We start from the raw sequence: 24,864 nt of genomic DNA on the forward strand, positions 1-24,864 counted from the left end.
CAATGGGTCAACCCATTGGTCAACCTAGCTCAGCCTTATCCACACCAGAAGTGACCAAAGTTGTGCCCTTTAGATGTTGTGGATTACAACCCCTGACCATTCCCCATGCTTGTTGGGCCAATGGGAGTTACCAGAACATATGGAGGGCACCACATTGACTACTACTTCTTCTTTTTTTACATATACATTTTTATTAGTTTTTTTAACCTATCATTTCCAACAATCATATAACATAACTTCTTATCTTATACAACATTTTAGACTTCCATCAACACCTCTGATGATTTTCTGTTCTTGATCACTTATTCTGCAGTTCTTAATTTATTACTCTTAATTATCATTGTGGGTTAAACCACAGAGCCTAGGACTTGCTGATCAGAAGGTTGGTGGTTTGAATCCCCAGAACAGGGAGAGCTCCCGTTGCTCCTGCCAAACTAGCAGTTCGGAAGCACGTCAAAGTGCAAGTAGATAAATAGGTACCGCTCCGGCGGGAAGGTAAAAGGCGTTTCCGTGCGCTGCTCTGGTTTGCCAGAAGCAGCTTAGTCATGCTGGCCACATGACCTGGAAGCTGTACGCCGGCTCCCTTGGCCAATAAAGCGAGATGAGCACCGCAACCCCAGAGTCAGTCACAACTGGACCTAATGGTCAGGGGTCCCTTTACCTTTAATAGTTCTCCTCATAGTCTTTCTTGCAATGTTTCAAATAGCCATCCTTACAAAACTTCTTGCAATCCTACTGGCGTAATCTGTTCATTACAATGACTTTTCAAATAGTTTGTATATTTATTCCAGTCTTCTAAGAATCTCTGCTCCCTTGTCTGAAACCCCACAGAGCTGCTTCTAGTCAATGTCAACCAGAAGTAGTCAGAGATTCCACGTTGACTACTTCTAGTTGACACTGACTAGTAGCAGCTCTGTGGGGTTTCAGAGAAGGGGTATTCACGGCCATACATAGAATTGCCAGGGATTGAACCTGAGACATTCTGCATGCAGAGCAGATGTTCTGCCACTGAGCTGTGGCCTGCCTACTTAGTTGCATGAGTACAGCTGCAGTAATTGGTGAGCAAGAAAGGCGGGGGGGGGGGGAAATAAGATAAAAATAAGATAAAAGTGCTTCCCTTGCCAAAGACTGGAACTAAGGAGGTTCCTTGAAAAGTTGCGGACGGCTCAGGGGCGCACCCTACAAGCGGGGAAGCCATCTCAAATCACTCATGGCAGAAAAGATTTAGCTACCTTCTGCGCCATCACAAAAACGTTGGGAATCTAAATGCAACGCTGCCCCCCTCCACACACAGAGACAAATACTGTCTCTCTCCTTTTCTTTCCGAGGGGCCAAGGGAATAAGTGCTTTCTTAGTGGTTGTTTCCTTTCATCGTTTCTAAATTACGAATGGGGAAAGGTGATGTAGAAAAGCGAAAGAAGAAAGTCACAGCTGTTGTTGTTCATCAAGAGGCATCCATAGTCAGCATGCAGCCCCCATTGTGTTTTCTGCAACCTTTTCTGCTTTCAGGATGGTATTTTTTCCCCCTTTTTCGTTTCTTTTCAAACAAAAATAATATATCTGCATGGAACCCAAATTGCTAAGGCATGCTTGAAAACCAGCAGAACGTTTGCCAATTTCCCTGGGAAAAGTGACAAAATAAAAGTGAGGGGTTGGGGGAGGGAGAGAGAGAGAGAGAGAAAGCCACGCTAGATTTCATTTCAGCAAAAACACACACAGCCGTCCAGCAATCAAAAATATTAATTCTATTGTGAGGCGTGCATCGGAAGGCATTAACTCTGGCGAACACCAGGAACGGCATATTTGAAAGGCTCGTAAATGTAATGAAGTCCTTTTGACACCTGCTCCTCTCCGCACTTTAAATGTGAGCCATCGGTCCGGAGGGAATCAAGGCTTTAAAAATAGAAATTATAGTAATTGTCTTCTTGGGTTATTGGGAAGGTTGTAATAAACACGAGGCTCATAAGGCGATGGGGCGGCAAGAGCGTGGATGACAGGATGCATAAATTACCCCCTTTTTTTATTTCCTTCCCCCTCCCCCCCCCTTCCAGTGGCCCCCTCCAGCAAATCACACAGTATAAATCATTGTACGTTAGCGCTACATTACTGCAAGGGGAAATAATATGCATGGAAATTCCATCTGAGATATTCGGTTCACAGACGAGACTTCAGGGCGCTTTTGTCATCCTTCAGCATTTTAAACAAAACAACTCGGAACAACTCCTGGCGAGGAGCAACCTTCCGTTGCCCAGCTCAGGAGAAGAGCGCAGGGAAAAAAGGAATAGGCGGGGGGTGAGGAACTCTGCCTGCAGAGCCACACTGCAGACTGGTACCCGTTTAATACCGGTTTAAACATCATGGCTTCGTCCAAAGAAGGCTGGGGGTTGTAGCTTGCTGGGGGCAACTCTATTCGAGACCCCCTAGACCTTCCTGCAGACAGACTTGCAGCGCCCAGGAGTCTCCAAAGAGGGGGAATCAAACCAGTTTTAATTCTGCGCCGTGCAATCCAAAGAAGCCCACATTTAAGAACAGCCTCCTTCCACCTCCCTCCTTCATTAAAGAACAACAGATCACAGCACGTGTCTGGCAACTGGCGTGTACTCATGACTCTTTGCCAATGAGAAAGCAGTACGCTTTGTTTGCATCCGACACACTGCCAGCGAAGGGACAGAGAAGGGAAACAGCATGTGCTGTTCGACGCAGTTCGTGTTCCAGCTGCTGCCTTCGGCCCTACAAATCCCCCCCCACCCTTCTCTCCTCCTCCTTAATTTCATTCCATGGCATCTTCCATTCCCCCCCTCCCCCCCTTTTTTTGGCTTCTTTCCATCACACTAAGGATATTGCCGGCCTATGATAGCTGGTCAACGCTTTCCATGAAACGTTGAGCCTAGGATGTGTGTGCTGAAGCCTTTCTTGGCAACCTAACCCAATCTATTCTAGGCTTTCATTTCTCCGGGGAATTTCATTTCCTCCTGTGGGAGGGGGCCATAGTTCATCATCATAATAATAATTTATTATTTATACCCCGCCCATCTGGCTGAATTTCCCCAGCCACTCTGGGCGGCTTCCAATCAAGTATTAAAATCAATACAGCATTAAATATTAAAAACTTCCCTGAACAGGGCTGCCTTCAGATGTCTTTTAAAGACAGGATAGCTACTTATTTCCTTCACATCTGAAGGGAGGGTGTTCCACAGGGTGGGCGCCACTACCGAAAAGGCCCTCTGTCTGGTTCCCTGTAACCTTACTTCTCACAATAAGGGAACCGCCAGAAGGCCCTCGGCACTGGATCTCAGTGTCCGGGCTGAACAATGGGGGTGGAGACGCTCCTTCAGGTATACATGACCGAGGCCGTTTAGGGCTTTGAAGGTCAGCACCAACGCTTTGAATTGTGCTTGGAAACGTACTGGGAGCCAATGCAGATCTCTCAGAACCGGTGTTATGTGGTCTCGGCGGCCACTCCCAGTCACCAGTCTAGCTGCCGCATTCTGGATTAATTGCAGTTTCTGGGTCACCTTCAAAGGTAGCCCCACGTAGAGCGCGTTGCAGTAGTCCAAGTGGGAGATAACTAGAGCATGCACCACTCTGGTGAGACAGTCCGCAGGCAGGTAGGGTCTTAGCCTGCGTACCAGGTGGAGCTGGTAGACAGCTGCCCTGACACAGAATTAACCTGTGCATCCATGGACAGCTGTGAATCCAAAATGACTCCCAGGCTGCGCACCTGGTCCTTCAGGGGCACAGTTAACCCATTCAGGACCAGGGAGTCCCCCACACCCGCCCACCTCCTGTCCCCCCAAAACAGTACTTCTGTCTTGTCAGGATTCAACCTCAATCTGTTAGCTGCCATCCATCCTCCAAGTGCCTCCAGGCACTCCAGTTCAGTGGTAGAGTGCCTGCTCTGGGCCAAGAAGGTCCCAATTTCAATCTGTAGCATCTCAAGGTAGAATCCTGGGCATAGCCAGGAGGGCAGGAGGGCAGTTGCCAGCCACCCCCCATCAAGTAAATAAATAAAAAAATACTTAACTAACTGGCCAGTTACATTGCAGGTAACTCGGTTCTGTCCCACCCCCCAGCATAAAGCCTGCCCCCCCCCCAAATAAATCCTGGTTACACCCATGGGTAGATTCCTGCCTGAAATGATGGAGAACAGCTGCCAGTCGGTGTAGACCAGTATTTTCCAACCTTGGGTCTCCGGCTAGTTTTGGACTCCCAATCCCATCATCCCTGACCATTGGTCTTGCTAGCTAGGGATGATGGGAGTTGTAGTCCAAAAACAGCTGGAGACCCAAGGTTGGAAAAGACTATACTGAGCTAAAGGAACCAATTGTGTGACTTGATATAAGGCAGCTTCCTGTGTTCTACACACACACACACATACACACACACCAGATGTGTCAAATCATACAACCGTAACAATGGAGTGTTTCATGACAGGGTTAGCTAAGCTATCAGGTAAGTACTGCATCTGACCAGAGTAATAATAATATGAGTTCTCAGGAGTGTCCTCACAAATAGCTATGTTTAACCTATTCAACCAACCTTTACAAATATTCCAAACTTTTCAAATGTTGACCTTCAAATCTGAAATTCATATATGCTTTTCGACTGCAAATTTCTACCCCAGCGTTCAAAATTTGGGTGAGTTTTCTCGGTTATTTGTGGGCGTTCCTTGGTTGTTTTGATTTTGCAGGCGTGAAGTGTGAGATCTGTGAACTATCAAATGCAAAATTGCATCACGCATCTGTTCTCAAATACGGTCAAAGGTCCATTGTCCTGGTGGGTGAAGTCTTGCTCCCACCCTCCTTCTGACAGGAAGTCTCACTTCCATCCTTTCAAGATAGAATCTCCCTCTTTAACTCACAGAAGTTATTGTTGACTCACAGAAATAATATTGAAATCAAATATCAAAGTCAAACACCAAGTGTTGAAATTAAATCTTTGGGTGTCAAAGGCATATATCAAATATTTGGTGAATAATCTGTATATTTGGAGAGTAAATTCACGGCAGCTTTCTGTTGACAGCCATTTGTCAGGATTTCTTTCGGTATGAGTTGTCTTGGGGCTGGGGGTGGAGACCGAAAGATGGTAAAATATCTTATTGGTTCCAAGTTGGGCCTGCATTTCAGCTAGTAGATAGATCTATGTGACTTTACAGTGAATATGCTAATAGTTTCTGAGATTTTGTGATGTCTGTGTAACATAACCAACCGTCAGCTGCCCCAGAAAACGTGGCTCTAGACTCCTGAACTGCACACTGCGATATAGTTATGCTTAATTAATAAATGTACTCCCAGCACTTGGAAGTTACAAATATTATTTATTCATGATGCTGTTCCTTGCTGAGCATCATGTTTGATGTCCCAAAATTAGAGAGGATATTTGAATGGATCGGCCTCTCTCGGTAAAATTTCACTCTGTGCAACCTTAATTGTCTGCTCGCTAAAGGTCTGCAGAAAATGTGAAAGCGTGCTATCACTTTTCTGGCCCACACTTTCATAGCTGAACAGAGAGAACCAAAGCAAATGTTCTTTCAAAGAAACCCAGTGAAATTTCTGTCAAGGGGAGTGCGATGACTCATTCACACAACCATTTTTTCCACAGCCTGGTGGATTTTATTTGAGTTGGCATTATCTATCACATCCTGAACTTACATGGTTACTGTATCTTGTCTCCATAACCAGAAGATTATCTTGTTTGTTTTGTTTTTTTAGTTTCTAATCTGCATCTCTGTGAGAGCATATCCAAGAAAATAGACGCAAAGCTTATACAGTGGTACCTCGGGTTAAGTACTTAATTCATTCTGGAGGTCCGCACTTAACCTGAAACTGTTCTTAACCTGAAGCACCACTTTAGCTAATGGGGCCAATTGCTGCTGCCGCACCGCCGGAGCACGATTTCTGTTCTCATCCTGAAGCAAAGTTCTTAACCTGAAGCGCTATTTCTGGGTTAGCAGAGTCTGTAACCTGAAGCGTATGTAACCCGAGGTACCACTGTACAGCAAAAGGTCCAGAAGGAAACAGATGCTGAAACATCTCAAAACGTAGTCTAGTGGATGCAAGTTCGTCGCCCCTCGCCCCAGTTTGTGACACTATGGTTGAAACAACCAGAACATCATGGTAAACCTGTTCACACTTATGGCTTGAAATGTAAAGATGTCCCCCACACCCTCATGTGCCAAACCGAATGGAGGCAGTTTCTCAGACAGCTCGTGTCTTAGATCTTTTCCGCTTGCCTTTGTGCAATCCAAGCTCTTGGTTTCCAGGGGCACATTAGCTTTGATTGCAAATTGTTTTCATTAAATAAAATGTTAATTCTGTTGTTGTTTGATTCCAGATGAGTTTAGAGAATGACGATAAGCGAGCACGTACACGATCAAAGGCAATCAGAGGTGAGCACTTTGTGGAATTATGCGCTCTGGCAGTTAAACCTGGCTCTGTGGCTCTGTGTGGTTCATCAAAATGCTTCTGTCTCTGAGGCCAACAATCTTGATCTTTTTCTCTCTGTGTGTATGTGTTTAAACGTTGCACACACATACCCTCCTCAACTTTTCCCAGGAGATCTCTTCAGAGAGTGACTCACAGGGACACTCAAAACATTTTCAATCCACATTCTGATTTCCCCTCTCCCTTCCCTCTCCCTTCTTTTAAAAAACAGCCTCGCATGCTTTGCTTCATAGAAATCTTGATAGCTTCAGATCACTTTTATCACATGTGCTCGGCCGGAGGCTTTGAAGTCATACATCTGAGAAAGCCAGAGAGAGACTGTGCATGTTGCAGAAGCAAACAAGGCTGATGTGGTGGGGATTTGAAGACAAATGACTTGATAATTTGAGGCCTGATTGCTATTTATTTTCTGACTTTGAAAGCAAAAATGCCTTCGTGTATTTCACCTGGCAGAGGGAAGAAATTCTGGCAAATAAAACGGGGTTGCCACATCATTGCCTTGGGCAAATTAATTGGTTTCTCATTTCTGAGTGAATTGTTCATTGTGTGTGTGTACATTAGGGAGAATATCAACTGAGTGGTATATGTGCATAATAACCAGCCATTGTACACATTCACCAGGCCTCATGGAGAATGTGCACATAATCTGCCCTTAAAGATGGTACTGTACACATTTCCCAGTCAATGCACACAATCTCGAACAGTTCTTGGAGATTATGCATATATTGACTGAATTTTATACATTATCCAGTCATTACTCATAATCCCCAGTAGGCTTTGGGGAATGTGCAAAACTAGCCTGCATTCTGTACATTTTGCAGGCAATATGCACATTCTCAAGTCAGTATGCGTAGTCTCTAAAAACCATGCCTTTCTCTGCTATCTCTAGTTCAGAAGTTGACCTCATGGGCCGCTTCTAACCCACTGCCTAATTTTATGTGGCCCACAACACATCCTCGCACTGATCAGCTGAAAGGTGGGTGGGAGCAAAAGGGTGGGGCTCCGGGAAAAGAGTATATTTTTCTGCAGGTCAGACTCATTTTCACCCCTCAGCTGTTCCTCAGTCAACTGAGCAGCACAAGGGAATCACAGGGAGAGGAAAGCTTCCTTCCCATGATGCGCTATAGCAGCATGGCACAAAGGGACATGGGTGGCGCTGTGGTCTAAACCACTGAGCCTCTTGGGCTTCCTGATCAGAAGGTTGACAGTTCGAATCCCCGTGACGGGGTGAGCTCCTGTTGCTCTGTCCCAGCTCCTGCCAACCTAGCAGTTCGAAAGCACGGCAGTGCAAGTAGATAAATAGGTACCTCTCCAGCAGGAAGGTAAACAGTGTTTCAATGCACTCTGGTTTCCGTCATGGTGTTCTGTTCTGCCAAAACTGGTTTAGTCATGTTGGCCACATGACTCAGAAAGCTCTCTGTGGACAAAGGCCGGCTCCCTCAGCCTGAAAGCAAAATGAGCAATGCAACACCATAGTCGCCTTTGACTGGCCTTAACTGTCCAGGGGTCCTTTACCTTTTTATATAGGAGCATGGGGTCAATCATCATGGGACTCTCACAAGAGGGAAGAGTTGGCTAACTGAGCAAGTTAGCAGTCTCTGTACTGTAATTGCAAGATATGCTCCTCAAAAGCCAGCTGTAAGTCTCAATCCCAGTGTAAGGTCTCCTCCACAAGATGTAGGATAACTTAGTTGTGTCATGGTATCATCACATTTTCCTACACATAAACAACCACCCAGAAGCAGCCAATGACAGGGAGCGTTATGAGATAAGTGACCCTATATGTAACAGGGGAGTAAATGTAGAGCCCATGATATGCAAGCAAAAGGTCCCGGGTTCAATTTCTTGCACCTCCCATTGGAATTAATCAAGTAACAAATGATGGGAAGGCTCTCAGACTGAGATTTTGCAGCCATGCTTCTAATCACACAAAAACTGTTGACAGCCATGTTGGTCTGTTATGCCAGGAAATCCAAATGCCCTAGTAGGGGCATACTTTTTTAGGGTCAACCACAGTGTCCAGGTCCTCAGCAAGTTATTGTGTTGCCCGGAACTGTTCTTCAGACTAGATGTTTAAAAAATAGAGAGAGGTGAGAAACTGGGGTGAGGAGTAGGGCATGGTATTAAAGCCCTAAAGTCTGAAGGAGTTAATGGTCATAAAATGGAGTCGGTGGGAATTATGCAGATTTAATTAGACTAGCCACTCATAGGTGATAAACAGATTGCACTAAAGGTAGACAATACTGGTTAGATCAGGGTTCTTCAATATTGGGTCTCCATATGTTCTTTGATTGCAACTCCCAGCATTCCTGGTCTTTGGCTAGGGGTGTTGAAAGTTATAGTCCAACAAAATCTGGAGATCCAGGGTCAAAGAACACTAAACTAGATGGATCAATAGTCTGATTCAGTATAAGGTGGTTTCATATAACGGGGGTGTTGTTTTCGGTACAAATTGCCAGAAGGGTGACATCTTGTGTGACTTTTCTTTTTTTCTGCTTTGTTTTCCTTTTCTTCTTCTCCATCTTTCTCCACAGTGCCTACAGAACTCATTGGCCAGGAGGTGAGGTAAGGAAATTTTCTTCTCAGCAACTCAGGGCTGATTCACATATGTGTGTGTTTCACCCAATTAACAACAACAATTTTATTATTTATACATGACTCTGAGCTAAATGTGTGCGCTGTTCCCCCTCGAGAATTATTGTGTCTGGGGTGATGTGAGCTGATATGGAAACTCAGCTGTCTCTGGTGTGGGATAGGTCTCTCACAAATGCTACGCATCATCACTTGATGTTGCTTGAAGGCAACTTTCATTTGGTCAGGGAAAACAACAGGCTGCCACTTTTTTGCACAGAATTTTGCTTAATTGGTTGCCATCAATTTGATTTAATTAATTTTTACAATGAAATATTTTTAGATTGTGTGACTATTTGACTGTTTGATTATTTGATTGTTGTTAGCCTCCCTGAGCCCGGCTTTGGCTGGGGAGGGCGGGATATAAATAAAATTTATTATTATTATTATTATTATTATTATTATTATTATTATTATTATTATTATTACTATTATTTAAATAGGAGATCAACCAATTGGGATTTTAAAGGTACGTGTTGACTATGTACACACAGACACAAATATATATATATATACAGCAAAAGAAATAAATTATGACTTCAAACTAAAACAATGCCAAGGATGCTAATCTGCATCCACTGACAAATAAAGATCTCACCATCAATGCTTTTCAGTCCAATCGATTTCTTTTTAATATAATAATTTTTATTAAGTTTTCAATTTTACATTTCAAAATAAACATTTTACAAACTTTAAAATATCCAGTGACTTCCCTTCTTCATTTTACATATCATACATTCCGGCACATTTTACTGTAACCATTCAGATCAGTTTTCCACTTTTACATCAATCAAATATTATTTACACTGCTGAATTTATCTTAATGCTGCCAGCGTTTTCAGCTGTGTACAGTTATTTTCCATATAGTCAATAAATGCTTTCCAATCTTCTTTAAATATATGTTCTTCTTGCTCTCTTATTCTATGTGTTAAATCTGCAAATTCTGACAACTTAAGTTGCCAATCCTCTTTAGTTGGGACCTCACTCACTTTCCATTTTTGGGCTAACAAAACATGTGTCACAGTTGTTGCATACATAAATAAACTTTTCTGACATCTAGGGATTTCTGTCTAGGTTATTCCCAGTAAAAAGAACTCTGGGTTTGTTTTTTTTTTGGGGGGGGGGGTAATTTTAAACATTTTTTTCCAACTCATTTTTTTCAAACCATTTCCCAATATACTTTTACCTTTTCATATGTCCACCACATATGAAAAAAAGGTTCCCTCGACTTCTTTATACTTCCAACACGTATCTGATTCTGTTAGATAGATCTAAGCCAACCTACTCAGAGTTAAATACCATCTAGGGATCATTTTTAATTCTCTTTCAGTGAGTAACGTGCAGTAAATTTCAAGTCACTTTTCCAAAGTTTCTCCCAGAGGTTGAAATCTATATTGTGTCCTATATCTATTGCCCAGTGTGTCACTGAAGATTTCACAAGTTCATCTTTTGTTTGCCATTCTAATAAAAATTTACACATTTTAGACAGAATTTTATCCTTATTTTATAAAAGTTATTTTTCAAATTGTGAGCTTTGGTCCAAAAATCCATTTTTAAATTGAAACATATTGTATATCCAGTGATATTGTAGCCGATCCGTAACTTGGCTCCTTACATTTTCCATTGGTTTCAGTTCGGGTTCTCCCCCTGTAAAATCCAGCAGTTCCCTGTAGGTTGCCCACTGTCTATCCATATTAACTCTCTTAATTGTAATTTCCTCAATAGGAAATAGCCATAAAGGTGTTTTTATTTCCAGCAGATTCTTATATTTCTCCCAGACTCTATACAGATTCTTCCTAAGAATGTGGTTCATGAAACTCTTATAAATTTTAGCCTTCCCATATCAAAGACATACATGTCAGCCAAATTTTAAATCTTGGCCTTCTAAATCCAAACTGTCTCCATTGTCCAATACAATCAATTCTTTTAACCAGCACAAACAAGATGCCTCACAATACAATTGCAGATCTGGCAGTACAAAGCCTCCTCTTTCTTTCGCATCTATCAGTATTTTATGTTTAATTCTTGGCTTTCCCCCTGCCACACCAGTTTAGAGATATTTTCTTTCCATTCTTTGAATTATTTACAATTGGAATTGACTGGAATAAAAACAGCATCCTAGGGTGTATGTTCATTTTAATGGCTGAAATTCTACCTAACAGGGGGAGTTTCGTTCTCCCCATATCTCCAGCTCTTTTCCGAACCTCTTTCCACAATTTAATATAATTATTTTCAAATAGGTTGAGATTCCTTACTGTCAGCCAAATTCCCAAAAAAACGATGGTGTTGGGGTGGCCATAGCTGCGCACTGCCAGCCATCTGGGGGGGGCGCAACTCTCCCCCATGCCGCTGGGGGACAGCGATCCCCACAGATGCTTGGGAGTGAAGTTGCCCCCCTCCCAAGCCTCCTCGGGAGGAGAGTGATCTTCACAGAGGTTTGGGAGGCTTGGGAGGGAAGCTGCACACCCGCCAACCATATGGTTGGTGGGGTGCAGCTTCCGTCCTAAGCCTCTGAGGGGGTTGCTCTCCACTCGAGGAGGCTTGGGAGGGAAGCTGCACGCCTGCCAGCCTTATGGTTGGCGGGGCACAACTGACAGGCGTGCAGGGAAAGGGGAGGCTGCCGGCAAAGCCGCGCAGCTCCCCCACTTGCTGGGGCGCCCCTGAGAGGCTGGTGCCCTGGCGCGACACACCACTTAGCCCTATGGGAAAGACGGCTCTGCCCTCATAGTCCCTTCCAACTCTACAACTCTACAATTCTAGGTGGACAAGTCTATTTAGGGCTGCTTCCTACATTTCTATATTCTTCCTGTGCTCCTCAAGCTGATCGTGCATTGAGCAGCTTTAATTTCTGAAGCAAGAGGGGCACAAGAAAAGGCCTTGGTGAATAAAGGGTGCCAAGCTCTGCTATCCCCCAGCCCAGCCCCAAGGGAAAGCTGTCGCCTCTTCCTCGCTGCTCGGTTGGCCAACTGCTCATCTGAGTATTAGCCTTTCATAACCTGAGGCTGAATTGTTTGGTGCTCGATAGCATTACCCGCACTCACCAGGGGCAGCACGGGAGAAACGGAAACAGCCCTTGAAGAACTTAACACAGACCTGAACTCGAGAGCATACAAATTATAGGCTCACAAAGCCACCGAGCACTATTAGAAGCACACGGAGTGCGAAGGTTCAAGTGAGAAGAGCTCCGTAAGCACAGCACAAATGATACAGGCTGTCTTTCCTCTCCCCTTTTGATTAGAACGCTTCCTGCATCAAAGAGTAATTGGACCTTATGTGACCCAGCTTCCTAGGGTGTTTCTGCTCTGAGAACCTGCTGTTTCTCTCTCAAGATACTGGGTTAGAGAGCGGCAGGCGTACCACTTGCCTACGTTTTATTGCTGAACACATGAGTGGAGGTGGTAATTGAAGCTGGCGACATATTTAAGGGGCAGCTCGGAGGGCCTGCACACAGCCATCACTGCAGCTGTCCTCTAATTGCCTGATTAACTGGACGATTAATCGACTAATTGAAGCCCAGGCTGCGTCTGCATGACAAAAGGAGAGGAGGCCATGGTAAAAGAAATTAGCAGTCTTCCAAGAAGTAAGGGAGAAATATCCAATAGGTGATGGATGTGAGTGCCCTTGCAGGACAAGGAGGAAGATGTTCTAGTCGTGCAGCAGAATGAGGGGGGTAGAATCCCAAGGTGTTGGGGAAGACTAAGCAAAGTGCCATTTTTGAAGGCTCCCCTATGATGGACAGAATAGGTTTCTTTTTATGGAGACACAACTGCATGTGTATTGGGAGCACAGAGTTGGTTCCTGTCCTAGAGAGTGGCAAAACCTGGAGGTCACGTGGTGATCTTTTTTTAAATAAGATCTCCACCCACAATCATGACCAAGTTGGGCGCAAAACAATAGTTCAACAATGCAAATGCCTTTTCACTGGTAGCTTGAACAGGTTCATGGGAAGAATGAGATACAGTGGTGCCTCGCAAGATGAAAAGAATCCATTCTGTGATTCTCTTCATCTAGCGGTTTTTTCGTCTTGCAAAGCAAGCCCATTGAAGGATTAGCGGATTAGCGCTATTAGCGGCTTTTAGCGGCTTATCTGCTGATTGGATCAGCTGATAAGCGGCTTAGCAGCTTAGAAAAAGGGAGGGGAGGGAAAAAACCAGCAGGAACTTGCAAGACATTGTCGTCTTGCGAAGCAAGCCCATAGGAAATTCGTTTTGCGAAGCACCTCCAAAACGGAAAACTCTTTCGTCTAGCGAGTTTTCCGTCTTGCGAGGCATTCGTCTTGCGGGGCACCACAGTATTGTTCTTAGAATAGGACAGTGTCTGGCTTGTAGAAAACAAATACACAGATGAAAATACAACGTGAAACTTCGGGGCCATGAAACCCCCTACATTTTATTCAGCTTACAGACATTCCTACGGGTTATGAGAAAATTTGTTTCTTGGAAGCCAGGCCTGGAAATGGAGCAGCTGTGCCTAGCCAGGAAATTTGGCTGTGATCCTGCCTCCAAGCCCTACTCTAGTTGATCACCAATGCAAAACTATTGCCCTCTTTCCCAGGTGCCTTCCAAATAGACTTACTTATTTTTGCACTGGAGCCCAGACTCAGGTGCTCTCCCCTACAGGAGGATGAGGTGGTTATGGGGAGAGAGAGTTGGGATTGGGCCCTGCAGAGCATAGCCTGCCCTCTTTCCTTCAGCTCCCCAATGTAAGACTTAATTCATTCCCCAAAGACCACAGCTAACCCTAGAGACTTTGTATGAAAATAAAAATCAGGGTTTTTTCCGCCTGCTTTTGTTCATTCAGTTCAAGTCACAATGTAGTGAAACAGAAGCCCCTTTTGCTTCTTCCACTGGAAGCACTTACAGAGAAAGCGGGATCACAGCTGCTGCCCCCGTCATACATGCATTCATGCGAAGGTCCCAAATTACCAATGCATGTACTTACTGTATGTATGTTGCCTTTGTCCATGCAACTGCACCTTAAATAGGCAAGTTGAATGACTGTGTAGACAATGCCTATAAATGTACAGTTTATATGCATGCAAACTTCAGCCAGATCTGCACGGTCAGCAGCAGCAAGCAGATGTGATCCCCATTTGTATACGCCAGGGATCAGCAAACTTTTTCAGCAGGTGGCCAGTCCACTGTCCCTCAGACCTTGTGGACGGCTGGACTATATTTTGAAGGGTTGTGTGTGAATGAGCGAATTCCTATGCCCCACAAATAACCAAGAGATGCGTTTAAATAAAAGCACACATTCTACTCATGTAAAAACATGCTGATTCCCGGACCATCCACGGGCCGGATTGCGAAGGCAATTGGGCCGGATCTGGCCCCCAGGCCTTCGTTTGCCTACCCATGGTATACGCATTGCCCTTGTTTACACATAATGCTAAACCATGCTGGACTAGATGGGCTATTGGCCTGAGTTATGTTCTTAACTCATGGTTTGCTAAACAAAGCATGTCTTAGTGTTATGTGAGAACCAGGTCATTCTGTTGAACATGTGACAGAGGCTCAAATTCACCATTCTTGAAGCATGCAGTAGACTTCAGACTTGCCTCCCTCTTCTTCAAAGCAGCCACAAACGTAAGCTTTTAATTCAGGTGAGCCACGGCTGATATCACCCAGAAGCTCAGGGTCCTAAGGTCCAGCTACTTTTAGTGTGTCTGGGGCAGCCTATTATGCTGCAATCTCCAGTTCTGAGGGAAGGCAATTAAAATTAAATAGACTTTTACAATCATTGGCAAAAGGGCAAAAAGTGTAGGCAGAAAGATGAGCTGTTCCAATTGTTATGGGGGACAAATCTGTTGTTCATGGAGGTTAGAATTATGGAAGTGCATTCTGTATGGCAACAAGGCTGTATTTAATCGCATTTGCTCAGGAGTGGAACATATAGAATATTCCCATTTCACTGGAAAGGAAACTATTCTTCTCAAATCCTGAATCACCTACATATAAGTTGGACCTTATGAAAATTCACAGAGGAACTGGGGTAGTAATTGGCCTCAGAGGAGGAAGCACCGTGGGAGCATCAAACAATCTGATGTAATCATTGTAACCATATCATAAATACCACAGTCATGCGGATCTGAACATCAAAAGTAGTTTTGGATGTATGAATGATTTCAGGATCCAGCACTGAAAGACATAGAGCTGCGGAGGACGTCCAGTTGTGTGTGTGTGTGTGTGTGTTGGTAATAAATAAAAGCACCATCGGTAGGAGGTGAGTGCAAGAGTTGTCTGGTTTTAAAAGGCTTGCTTTCACACATGCAAATCTTTAATTAAACCTACTCATAAAACTATAATGAACCGTTCATTTAATTAAATGGGGTGAGTCATTTCATTAATTTTTAGCAAACTGCAGAGCTGCTGTGTTGCCCTCATCTGCTGGAATTCAAAGGGAAGAGATGAACTGTTTAAAGGAAATTATCTTTTCTTGCATGGGGTATTTCAGTGGCTCCTTTGTTTTTCAAATGCACATGCGACTTGTTGGCTTTTGTTTAAACACACTACACACACACTTTGATTTCGAAAACTTTGTTGTTGTTGTTTTACCCCTTGAAGTCACGCCTGTTTTTGTTTCTTGGTTATGTCACCCTCCTAACCTAGCTGCCCTACTCCAGGATGTAATGGATCGGGACACATCCGAGGGAAGTACGCAAGACACAGGAGGTGAGTTTTGGTCACCATCACCAACATGGCTGCCATTGTTGCCATCCTCATCAAATCCTCCAACCTGTCACATCTGGAAGAGCTTACCTATGCCCTGTGTTTCTTCCAGGCCTCTTTCAATTCATTGCATGCTGATTAAGGATGAGCAAATCTGTTAGTTTTGGTTTCTCTCAGTTTCTCACTTTTTCAGTCTTAAATCCAGGCCTCTGTATCAGTTTGTGATGTTTATTTTTTTAAGTCTTCATGAAAATTCATCAACGTTTTGATGCCGATTTCTCCTAAGACACATTGTTGTGTGCAATTTTGCCTGATATACGAAATATTTTTTGCAAAGCGTATTTTCCCAACTATAATGTATTTTTGTGTGTTATTCTCACCAATGTTATTTCTGTGCACACTGTAGCTTAGTCCATGCATTTCTATGCAGATTGCTTGGCTAAAGAACCACACTGCCAAATTCAGAGAAGTGTAAATATCAAAGGATGAATGTGTTATAGTCTGCATATTGTTTCAGAAAGTGCAAATTAGGTAGATTTCACTTTTAAATACAAACCAAATCCCTCCTAACTGGCTTGGGGTTCTCCAATATCACACTTGATGATAGTAGTCCATTGAAACTTTCCAATCAACAATGGGAGCTATGGGTAGGTGTAGTGGTTAAGAGCGGTAGTCTCATAATCTGGGGAACCGGGTTCGCGTCTCCACTCCTCCACATGCAGCTGCTGGGTGACCTTGGGCCAGTCACACTTCTTTGAAGTCTCTCAGCCCCACTCACCTCACAGAGTGTTTGTTGTGGGGGAGGAAGGGAAAGGAGAATGTTAGCCGCTTTGAGACTCCTGAAGGGGAGAGAAAGGCGGGATATCAAATCCAAACTCTTCTTCTTCTTCTAGGTTAGATATGAATATTTTTGACTCAGAAATTATTGATAGAGGTTAATGAATTAAAAAAATTATGGTACGGACAAAGTTGATTCGGAAAACTGTTTCTTCCTCTCTCATAAAACTGCAGCTTGGGGTCAGCCAATGAAATCTATTCAGGACAGATAAAATGCATTACTTCTTCATACAGCACACAATTCATCTGTGGAATTCACTGCCACACATCATGAGGATGACAGCCACTAGCCCTAGATGGGAATAAATAATAATAATAATAATAATAATAATAATAATAATAATAATAATAATAATAATAATTTATTTATACCCCGCCCTCCCCAGCCAAGACTGGGCTCAGGGCGGCTAACATCAGATATATAACAATTGATTGAAATACAACTTTAAAAACAAGATTAAAATACAACATTAAAATGCAGCCTCCTTTCAGTAGAAACTCAAATCAAAAACTTTTTTGGGGAGGAAAACGTCAAGTCTTCACCAAGGCCAACTATCCAGACTGGTCCTACGTGGGCCAGAAAAAAGCCAGGGAAGTCCCCAAATAGGAGTTCCATCACAGGAGGAGAAAGGAAAAAAGAAAGAGGGGGAGGGAATCAAATTGATTCCAAGCCGAAGGCCAGGCAGAACAACTCTGTCTTACAGGCCCTGTGGAAAGAAACCAGATCCTGCAGGGCCCTGGTCTCATGAGACAGAGCGTTCCACCAGGCCAGAGCCAGTGTTGAAAAAGTCCTGGCTCTGGTTGAGGCAGGAGACAAATTAGCAGGAATATAAAAACACAGGAAGCTACTTCATCCTGAGTCACACTATTGGTCCATCTAGTTCAGCTGACTTGCAGTGGCTTTCCAGGATTTTGGGCAGGGAACATTCGCATCCCTACCTGGGGATTGAACCTGGGACCTTCTGCATATAGATCAGATGCTCTGCCACTGAGCTACAGCCCCTGGAGGCATTTTTCTATCAACAGCTGGTAGACATGAGAGCCTCCGTGTTCAGAGCTAGCATAGCTATGAGCACCAGTTGCTGGCAGTGAGGAGGACTGTGGTTTCCGCGCCTTCCTTGTGGACTCCCAAGTGGCTGGACACTATTGGAAACAGGACGCTGAACTAGATGGAAATTTGATCTTCTCTGGCAGGGATCTTCTGACATTCCTGTGTTTTCTGGTAATCACTTCTGAGACCTTTAACAGCTCTGGGTACCAAAATGTGTGGTTACTAGGCAGCCACCAGCTGTTTTGCCTTCCCCTTTTCCAGTATGGGAAAGAAGTTGTTCTGTGGCTTTGAGCTTAGCGATGTGAAAGGGAAGCAACAGCATTCCTTGCTGTGGGCCTCAAGTCCCTAGAGCCTCAAAACAACTTTATGGGGTTGGTCTTGAGCTAGCATTGACCTCTCTTCAGATATTCTGGTATCAAGTCTCCAACAACAGTGACAGCTGCAGTGAAATTGCTATGGTGTGGAATTTGGCGTGTCACCTGACAAGTGACAGCTTGGCTACCTGTCTCATTGAAAGCCAATGCTTAAAGTAGCTCAGGAGACCTTGAAGAACTGGAGATCAGTTTATATATAGGGAGAAGTCTGCTTAAGTGCAAAACAGTTTGTACTACTCAAGAATGTAAAGCATGGAGAGGAGGGCTAACTTTTTTATTAACTAGCGCCATTTAGAGCCAGTGTGGTGTAGTGGTTGAGAGCGGTAGTCTTGTAATCTGGAGAACCGGGTTCGCGTCTCCGCTCCTCCGCATGCAGCTGCTGGGTGACCTTGGGCCAGTCACACTTCTTTGAAGTCTCTCAGCCCCACTCACCTCACAGAGCGTTTGTTGTGGGGGAGGAAGGGAAAGGAGATTGTGAGCCGCTTTGAGACTCCTTAGAGGGAGTGAAAGGCGGGATATCAAATCCAAACTCCTCCTCTTCTTCTTCTTCTTCTTCTTCTTCTTCTTCTTCTTCTTCTTCTTCTCCAACACAGTGCTTTGCAAAGAAAAGGTTTGCAAGGTCCCTGCCCCAATGAGCTTACACTCTTGTAGACATAGAAAAACAACGCATCAAAAGGGTGAAGTGCGGGATATGCATTTATTTCAATTACACATACTTTGGCTCAGTTATAGTACAGTATCAGGAGTACAGTGGTACCTTGGTTGTCAAATGTAATGTGTTCCGGGAGTCCGTTCGGCTCCTGGAACCATTCGAAAACCAAGGCGCGGCTTCCGATTGACTGCAGGAGCTTACTGTACTCTAGCGGAAACCGCGGAAGCCACGTCAGACGTTCAGCTTCCAAAAACTGTTTGCAAACCAGAACACTTACTTCCAGGTTTGTGGCGTTTGGGAGCTGCTTTGCTTGGGAGCCAAGCCGTTTGACAACCAAGGTACTACTGTACTACTACCATGGCACAAATCAGAGAGTGGGGATTATCTGTTGCTCCTTGACTTGTGTACTTTGGGTGGCATATGTGAAAAGGCTCTAATGAAGGTACTGTGTACAGTGGTACCTCGGGTTACATATGCTTCAGGTTACATACGCTTCAGGTTACAGACTCTGCTAACCCAGAAATAGTACCTCGGGTTAAGAACTTTGCTTCAGGATGAGAACAGAAATCGTGCAGCGGTGGCACAACGGCAGCGGGAGGCCCCATTAGCTAAAGTGGTGCTTCAGGTTAAGAACAGTTTCAGGTTAAGAACGGACCTCCAGAATGAATTAAGTTCTTAACCCGAGGGACCACTGTACTCTCCAGTGAGCAAGCAAATGAGAAATTATATTTGTCACTACTGGCCCAGGCACGGTAAGGGGAGCAAAATACAATCAGAAAATAAGATCCTGCTAGATCTGGAAAACAGAAGCAGGAAGGTCTCCTTCCTTCCTCCTCCAGCATCTCTCATGGAGTTTAGCTCCAGACGCGTTACATCAGCTAGAAACAAAGGGAATGGCTGGTTTCATGCCTTCAAATTGTTTCAATTAATCAGAGAGTGACAGTTTCATCAAATGTCCAGAATGAAGCCATTACCTAAACATTGCAAATTAAGACACATGTACTTCAGCCAGTCTAGCCGGAGAGCCAGTGTGGTGTGGTGGTTAAGAGCGGTAGTCTCGTAATCTGGGAAACCGGGTTCGCTTCCCTGCTCCTCCACATGCAGCTGCTGGGTGACCTTGGGCCAGTCACACTTCTGTGAAGTCTCTCAGCCCCACTCACCTCACAGAGTGTTTGTTGTGGGGGAGGAAGGGAAAGGAGATTCTTAGCCACTTTGGGACTCCTGAAGGGGAGTGAAAGGCGGGATATGAAATCCAAACTCTTCTTCTTCTTCTTCTCTCGGGAAGCCAGTGCGTTACAGTGACAAAGCTCACTCTCTCTTCCTCCCCTGTTTTTTTTTAGTTTACAAAGTTGCCCCCTCGCAAAGAAGAGGAAACTTCAAGGTGCAGAAGCAGAACATCTGGCATCCAAGAGGAAATCCCACCCGCTTAAGTTAGCCCTCGATGAAGGCTACAGCATTGACAGCGATGGCAGCGAAGAGGCAGAAGCGAAAGAGGAGTCTGTGACGGACGACTCCGAGGGCACGCTGGAGGAGGAAGAGGCAGAAGCAATAGACCAAGAGGAGGCCTGCAGCAGCTGTCCACCGGGAGAAGGTACTTTATTTCATTATTGGCTCAATTGCAAAGATTTATTTCGTGGGTAGGAATAAGAAAGGGAACGTTGACAATCTACAGAGTGATAGCTCCTCTAAATAATATGTAGATGCTGTTGTGGTAGACATAGAGGACATGCTAGCCAAGGAAGCTAGACATAAACTTTATTGGGCTCTCTCCAACACAAATCTAACAGGAAACTCCTGACTCCACCCAGAAGATGCAACTAAGTCCAGTGCCACCTAGTGACTAAACTATATAATGACACTATCCACATATCTTATTTGGTTGGAAGTCGCTTCAGGTTGCCTTGGGCAAGATAAAGCAAATAAAGATAACAAATTTTAGTAGGAGTAGTAGTAATATTAAAAAAAATCAATATTTCACTATTTTTTAAAAGGAACATTTAAAATGTGGAACGTTTGATGCTTCAGGTATTCAGCCATGAATCTCTAAACCTCAAAGGTTTCTAAATAACTCAACCAGAGGAAGGCACAATCTGAGTAGTAACATTGCTATGGGTGGAATGAAACTCACTGGGTGACCTTGGGCCAGTCTCTGCCTCTCAGCCTAACCTACCTCACAGGGTTGTTGTGGAGATTAAATGAGGAGGGGGAGAACTCTGTATGCCACCTTGAGCTCCTTCCAGGAAAAAGTCGGATAGAGTTGCAATAAATAAAATAAACCCAACATCATGCTATTTAATTTTAATTACTTCCAATATTCGCGAGACCATTGGCGCCTATTTTGCACTATCCACTTTGTGCCTGGGGGCCAGAGGGGGAGACAGACATACCTTTGCTTGACCCTAGTTACATTAATGATAATGTAGTATGTGCTTTCAAGATGTTACCAATCCATTAGCACCTCTTCTGTCATTAGCCACTAGAACCTTTTCATTAACTGCAATGGGCACCAGTTCACCCAAAGACTCGTTGGCACAGCAACGAGAGAACTATTGGCAATAACCAAAGTTATTGCCTTGCTTAGCTTGGGGAGCCCAGATTCATTGCTTTCCCCCATGTAAATGAAGGCAACGCTGTACGTTTCCATTGACAACATCCTTCTGTGTGATATTTTCCGCACATAAATATCAGTCTAGAGAGGCATTAGACAAAGCACACAAGTATCTAGTTGATGACTTCTGGAGGCATCCTGGGGAAAATAAATGTCAGGCACTGATGTTCATATCATCAGAGGGAACAGTTTTAGGAAAGAAAACGGTCTGTTTACCTGCCATGGCTGAATGCGATAAATATGGCCACACCAGGAGTGTAATAGCAAGGCACGGGTTTCAATCAAACCTTTAAAATGGGCTATTTAAATGTTTATGTAGGGGGGTGTCCCCCAGCTATTCTTCCCTGCTTAAGTTGGGTGGCCACTTTTCAATAAGTGGGGGGGGGATTGGACATGGGTTGCCATACGTCCAGATTTTCCTGGACATTTCAGCAATCTCCGTCCGGTCACTGATTCTAATGGCAGAATCCCAACGATGTCTGGGAAATTCTAGACGTATGGCAACCCTATCTTAAGGGCCAAAACCCCAAGCCACAACAGAATATAGCACCCAGCCTGCTCCAGACCAGCTACAAGAGAAAACTGCCAAGACCTGATGAAGAGAGCACAGCAGAGGTTATATTTTCTGAGAATCCTCCGGAAAAACAATCTCTCAAAGGACCTGTTGATGGCATTTTACCATTGTACTGTGGAGAGTGTATTAACTTATGGTCTCTGTGTGTGGTTTGGGAGCTGCACGGCCAGGGGAAAAACAATGCTGTCCAGGGTTGTAAAGACTGCAGAGAGAATAATTGGGTGCAGTCTTCCCACCTTAGATCAAATCTATGCTGTCAGGTGCCATAAGAAAGCTGCAGAAATAACACAGGATAGTATGCACCCCGGAAATGATCTCTTTCAGCTTCTGCCTTCTGGAAGAAGGTACAGGGCTTACAGGACTAATCACCTGAGAAACAGTTTCTACCCAAATGCAATTCTGGTTCTAAACACAGTATAAGGAATCTCTATAGTATATTGTATTTTTAAATGGCGTTTCGGAGTTTTTAGGGGGTTTTGAATGTCTTATGTAGATTTTTCAATTTCATTGTTCTGTATGGGACAGTGACAATAAAGATATTGTATCCTATCGTATCAAGAAATAATTGCCAACTCTTTTATTTCTAGGCCAAATATCAGAAGGAACTCTTGCAGCCAAGGGGCAGGTGTCCAAAAGCGAAGGACAGGTCTCCAACACTGGGGAGGACGTGCACTTGCTACATGAAGGAGCAGCGGAGGAGGAAGAGGAGGAGGAAGAAGAAGAGGAAGAGGAAGAGGAGGCAGTTGAGGAGGAATGTGAAAAGGAGATCATCATCCAAACGGAGGATGCGGAAGAAGTCATTGAGGTCACCAGTGAACGCAGTAGCGATTTGTGCCTGGAACATCGGGATGATGAGGTGAGCTATGAGGAGTCTTGCAAATTGCAAAAGGAGGAAGAAGATGAGGAGGAAGAGGAGGAGGAAGACAATGAAGAGGAGGAGGAAGATGAAGAGTATGAGGAAGAGGAGGAAGAGGAGGAGGAGGAAGAAGAGGAGGAGGAGACATCGACTGCAGTGATCTGTGAAGAAGCTCCTCACACATCTCAGGACTCCCCAAAAACCCACTGTGAAGGACAGATAGTCGGCTCCAAGCCTGAGTATTCTGTCATTGTGGAGGTGAGATCAGACGATGACAAGGACGATGATTGCCACTCCCAGAAATCCACTGTGACTGATGAATCTGAGATGTATGACATGATGACCCGGGGGAACCTGGGTCTTTTGGAACAGGCCATTGCTCTGAAAGCTGAACAGGTTAAGGTTGTGAGAGAGCCTGGTCAGCAGCTGGCCGGGGACCATGTGAAACTTTTCCAGGTCGAGGACAAGCAAAACAAAGCCCTGGACTCCATCAGAAAGAGCTACTACAGCAAAGGTGAGGACGTTGTCCTTCCAGTGGGAAATAAACTGCTATCCCCACCCCCCAGTGGCAATGAAAATGAGTTTGGTAGGGCCTGGGAACCCCGTTCCTATAGATCTGTAACATCTGGATGCCCCTATGTCCCCACCAGCCCACCATTCTCAGGGCCAATGCAAAGTTTGAATGGTTCCAGTAAATACAAAATAATCAGAGGATGGTGGAACAGAAGTAACTCATCTTCTGTCATGCTGTCTGTGTGAAGCCTAATGGAAAGAAGCAAATGGTCCCTGCAATGGTTTGGTCAATGGTTGTTTCTGCAATGGTGCTGCCATATTGTATTCTGCAACTTTCATTGGCTGCTGTTTTGTGTTGACCTCAGTACCCTACTGTGTGCTCCTATAAGTGACAAAGGAGTAAAACCTTCAGAGTCTGCATACGCTTGAATATTTCCCCCACTCCTACTCTAGGGAGAGGGCTGCTTCCAGATGGGTGTTATTTGTGGGATCAGTGTTTCTCATGAGTTTTTTTGCAGCATCCAAATGAAGTCATTGTCACCCAAATGCCAGCCTGTGTTTTTCCTGCATTTAATCCAAATTTACCCTTTCTGGGGGGAATCCGATAAGATTAAAAACAAAAACACCTGTTGCCAGCAATATCTCATTGACCCATTAAGCTCCTATCTGGAAGCACCTGGGGAATCCTCCCTCCATACAAGCCCTGCTGGATCAGTTGTCCAACATCCAGTCCAATATTCTGTTATCACAGTGGTCAACTGATCCGTTGCCCGCAGGAATCCCACAAGCGATGAGTGCACAATAGCTCTCCCCAGCTACTGGCATTTAGAGGTACACTCTTTCATATACAGGAGGTCATAATGATACCGGAGAATAGAGTTTCCCATAGGCTCATTGGGACTATTCAGTGAAGCAGTTCGCAAGAAGGTTTGGGGCAAACAAACATCCTAAGCATGCTTCATACAATTCTAATTCACCTGGGAAACTCATTGCCATTAGACATGCCAACAGGTTCTAGCACAGATGACTTTCAGGAAGGATTATCTTCTTTCTTCTTCTTTGGCGATCACTCGTAGCCAAGTAAGATTGTCTTCCATAAACACGGTCTTAATAGTGAGTCCGTAAGTGACTATGGAGGCCAATTCTGGATCCACACGTCCTTCCACAGTGGGGACATTGGTTCCCGGGCGGGAGTTGATCACGGTGTGGATTTGCCAAGCATGCCTTCCTCTTAGCATGTTTCTCCCTTGCGTCCTGAGTTCGAGCGTCTTCAAAGCCCATGACACCTTTGGTAAAAGCTGTTCTCCAACTGGAGCGCTCTCAGGCCAGTGTTTCCCAGTTGTTGGTGTTTATACTACATTTTTAAAGATTTGCCTTGAGAGAGTCTTTAAATCTCTTTTGTTGACCACCAGCATTACGCTTTCCATTTTTAAGTTCAGAATAGAGTAGTTGCTTTGGAAGACGATCATCAGGCATCCGCACAACATGACCAGTCCAACGAAGTTGGTGTTGAAGAATCATTGCTTCAACACTGGTTATACCAGTTCATGGAAGATAGATCAATTGATGCATATGAGCCACAGTGGCATAAAATACACCCAGGGGGTGGGTGACTATCTCAATAATACCTTGCTTCCTAAGGGTGTCTTGGGGGTTA

General features: G+C 44.4%; 1 protein-coding gene across 4 annotated transcripts in view; it reads left to right on the top strand.

The window, feature by feature from the left end:
• Positions 1-24,864, top strand: part of MYT1 (myelin transcription factor 1) — a 169,776-nt gene that overhangs the window by 70,078 nt on the left and 74,834 nt on the right. For all 4 annotated transcript variants that reach the window (XM_081196043.1, XM_081196044.1, XM_081196046.1 and 1 more), the window contains exons 3-7: positions 6,334-6,388; positions 8,978-9,008; positions 15,683-15,745; positions 19,997-20,247; positions 22,426-23,208. In XM_081196043.1, the coding sequence (XP_081052169.1) occupies positions 6,334-6,388; positions 8,978-9,008; positions 15,683-15,745; positions 19,997-20,247; positions 22,426-23,208 (1,183 nt within the window). The remainder of the gene's footprint in view (positions 1-6,333; positions 6,389-8,977; positions 9,009-15,682; positions 15,746-19,996; positions 20,248-22,425; positions 23,209-24,864) is intronic.

The sequence above is a fragment of the Podarcis bocagei genome (assembly GCF_964188305.1).
Source record: "Podarcis bocagei genome assembly, chromosome: 5".
Lineage (NCBI taxonomy): Eukaryota > Metazoa > Chordata > Lepidosauria > Squamata > Lacertidae > Podarcis > Podarcis bocagei.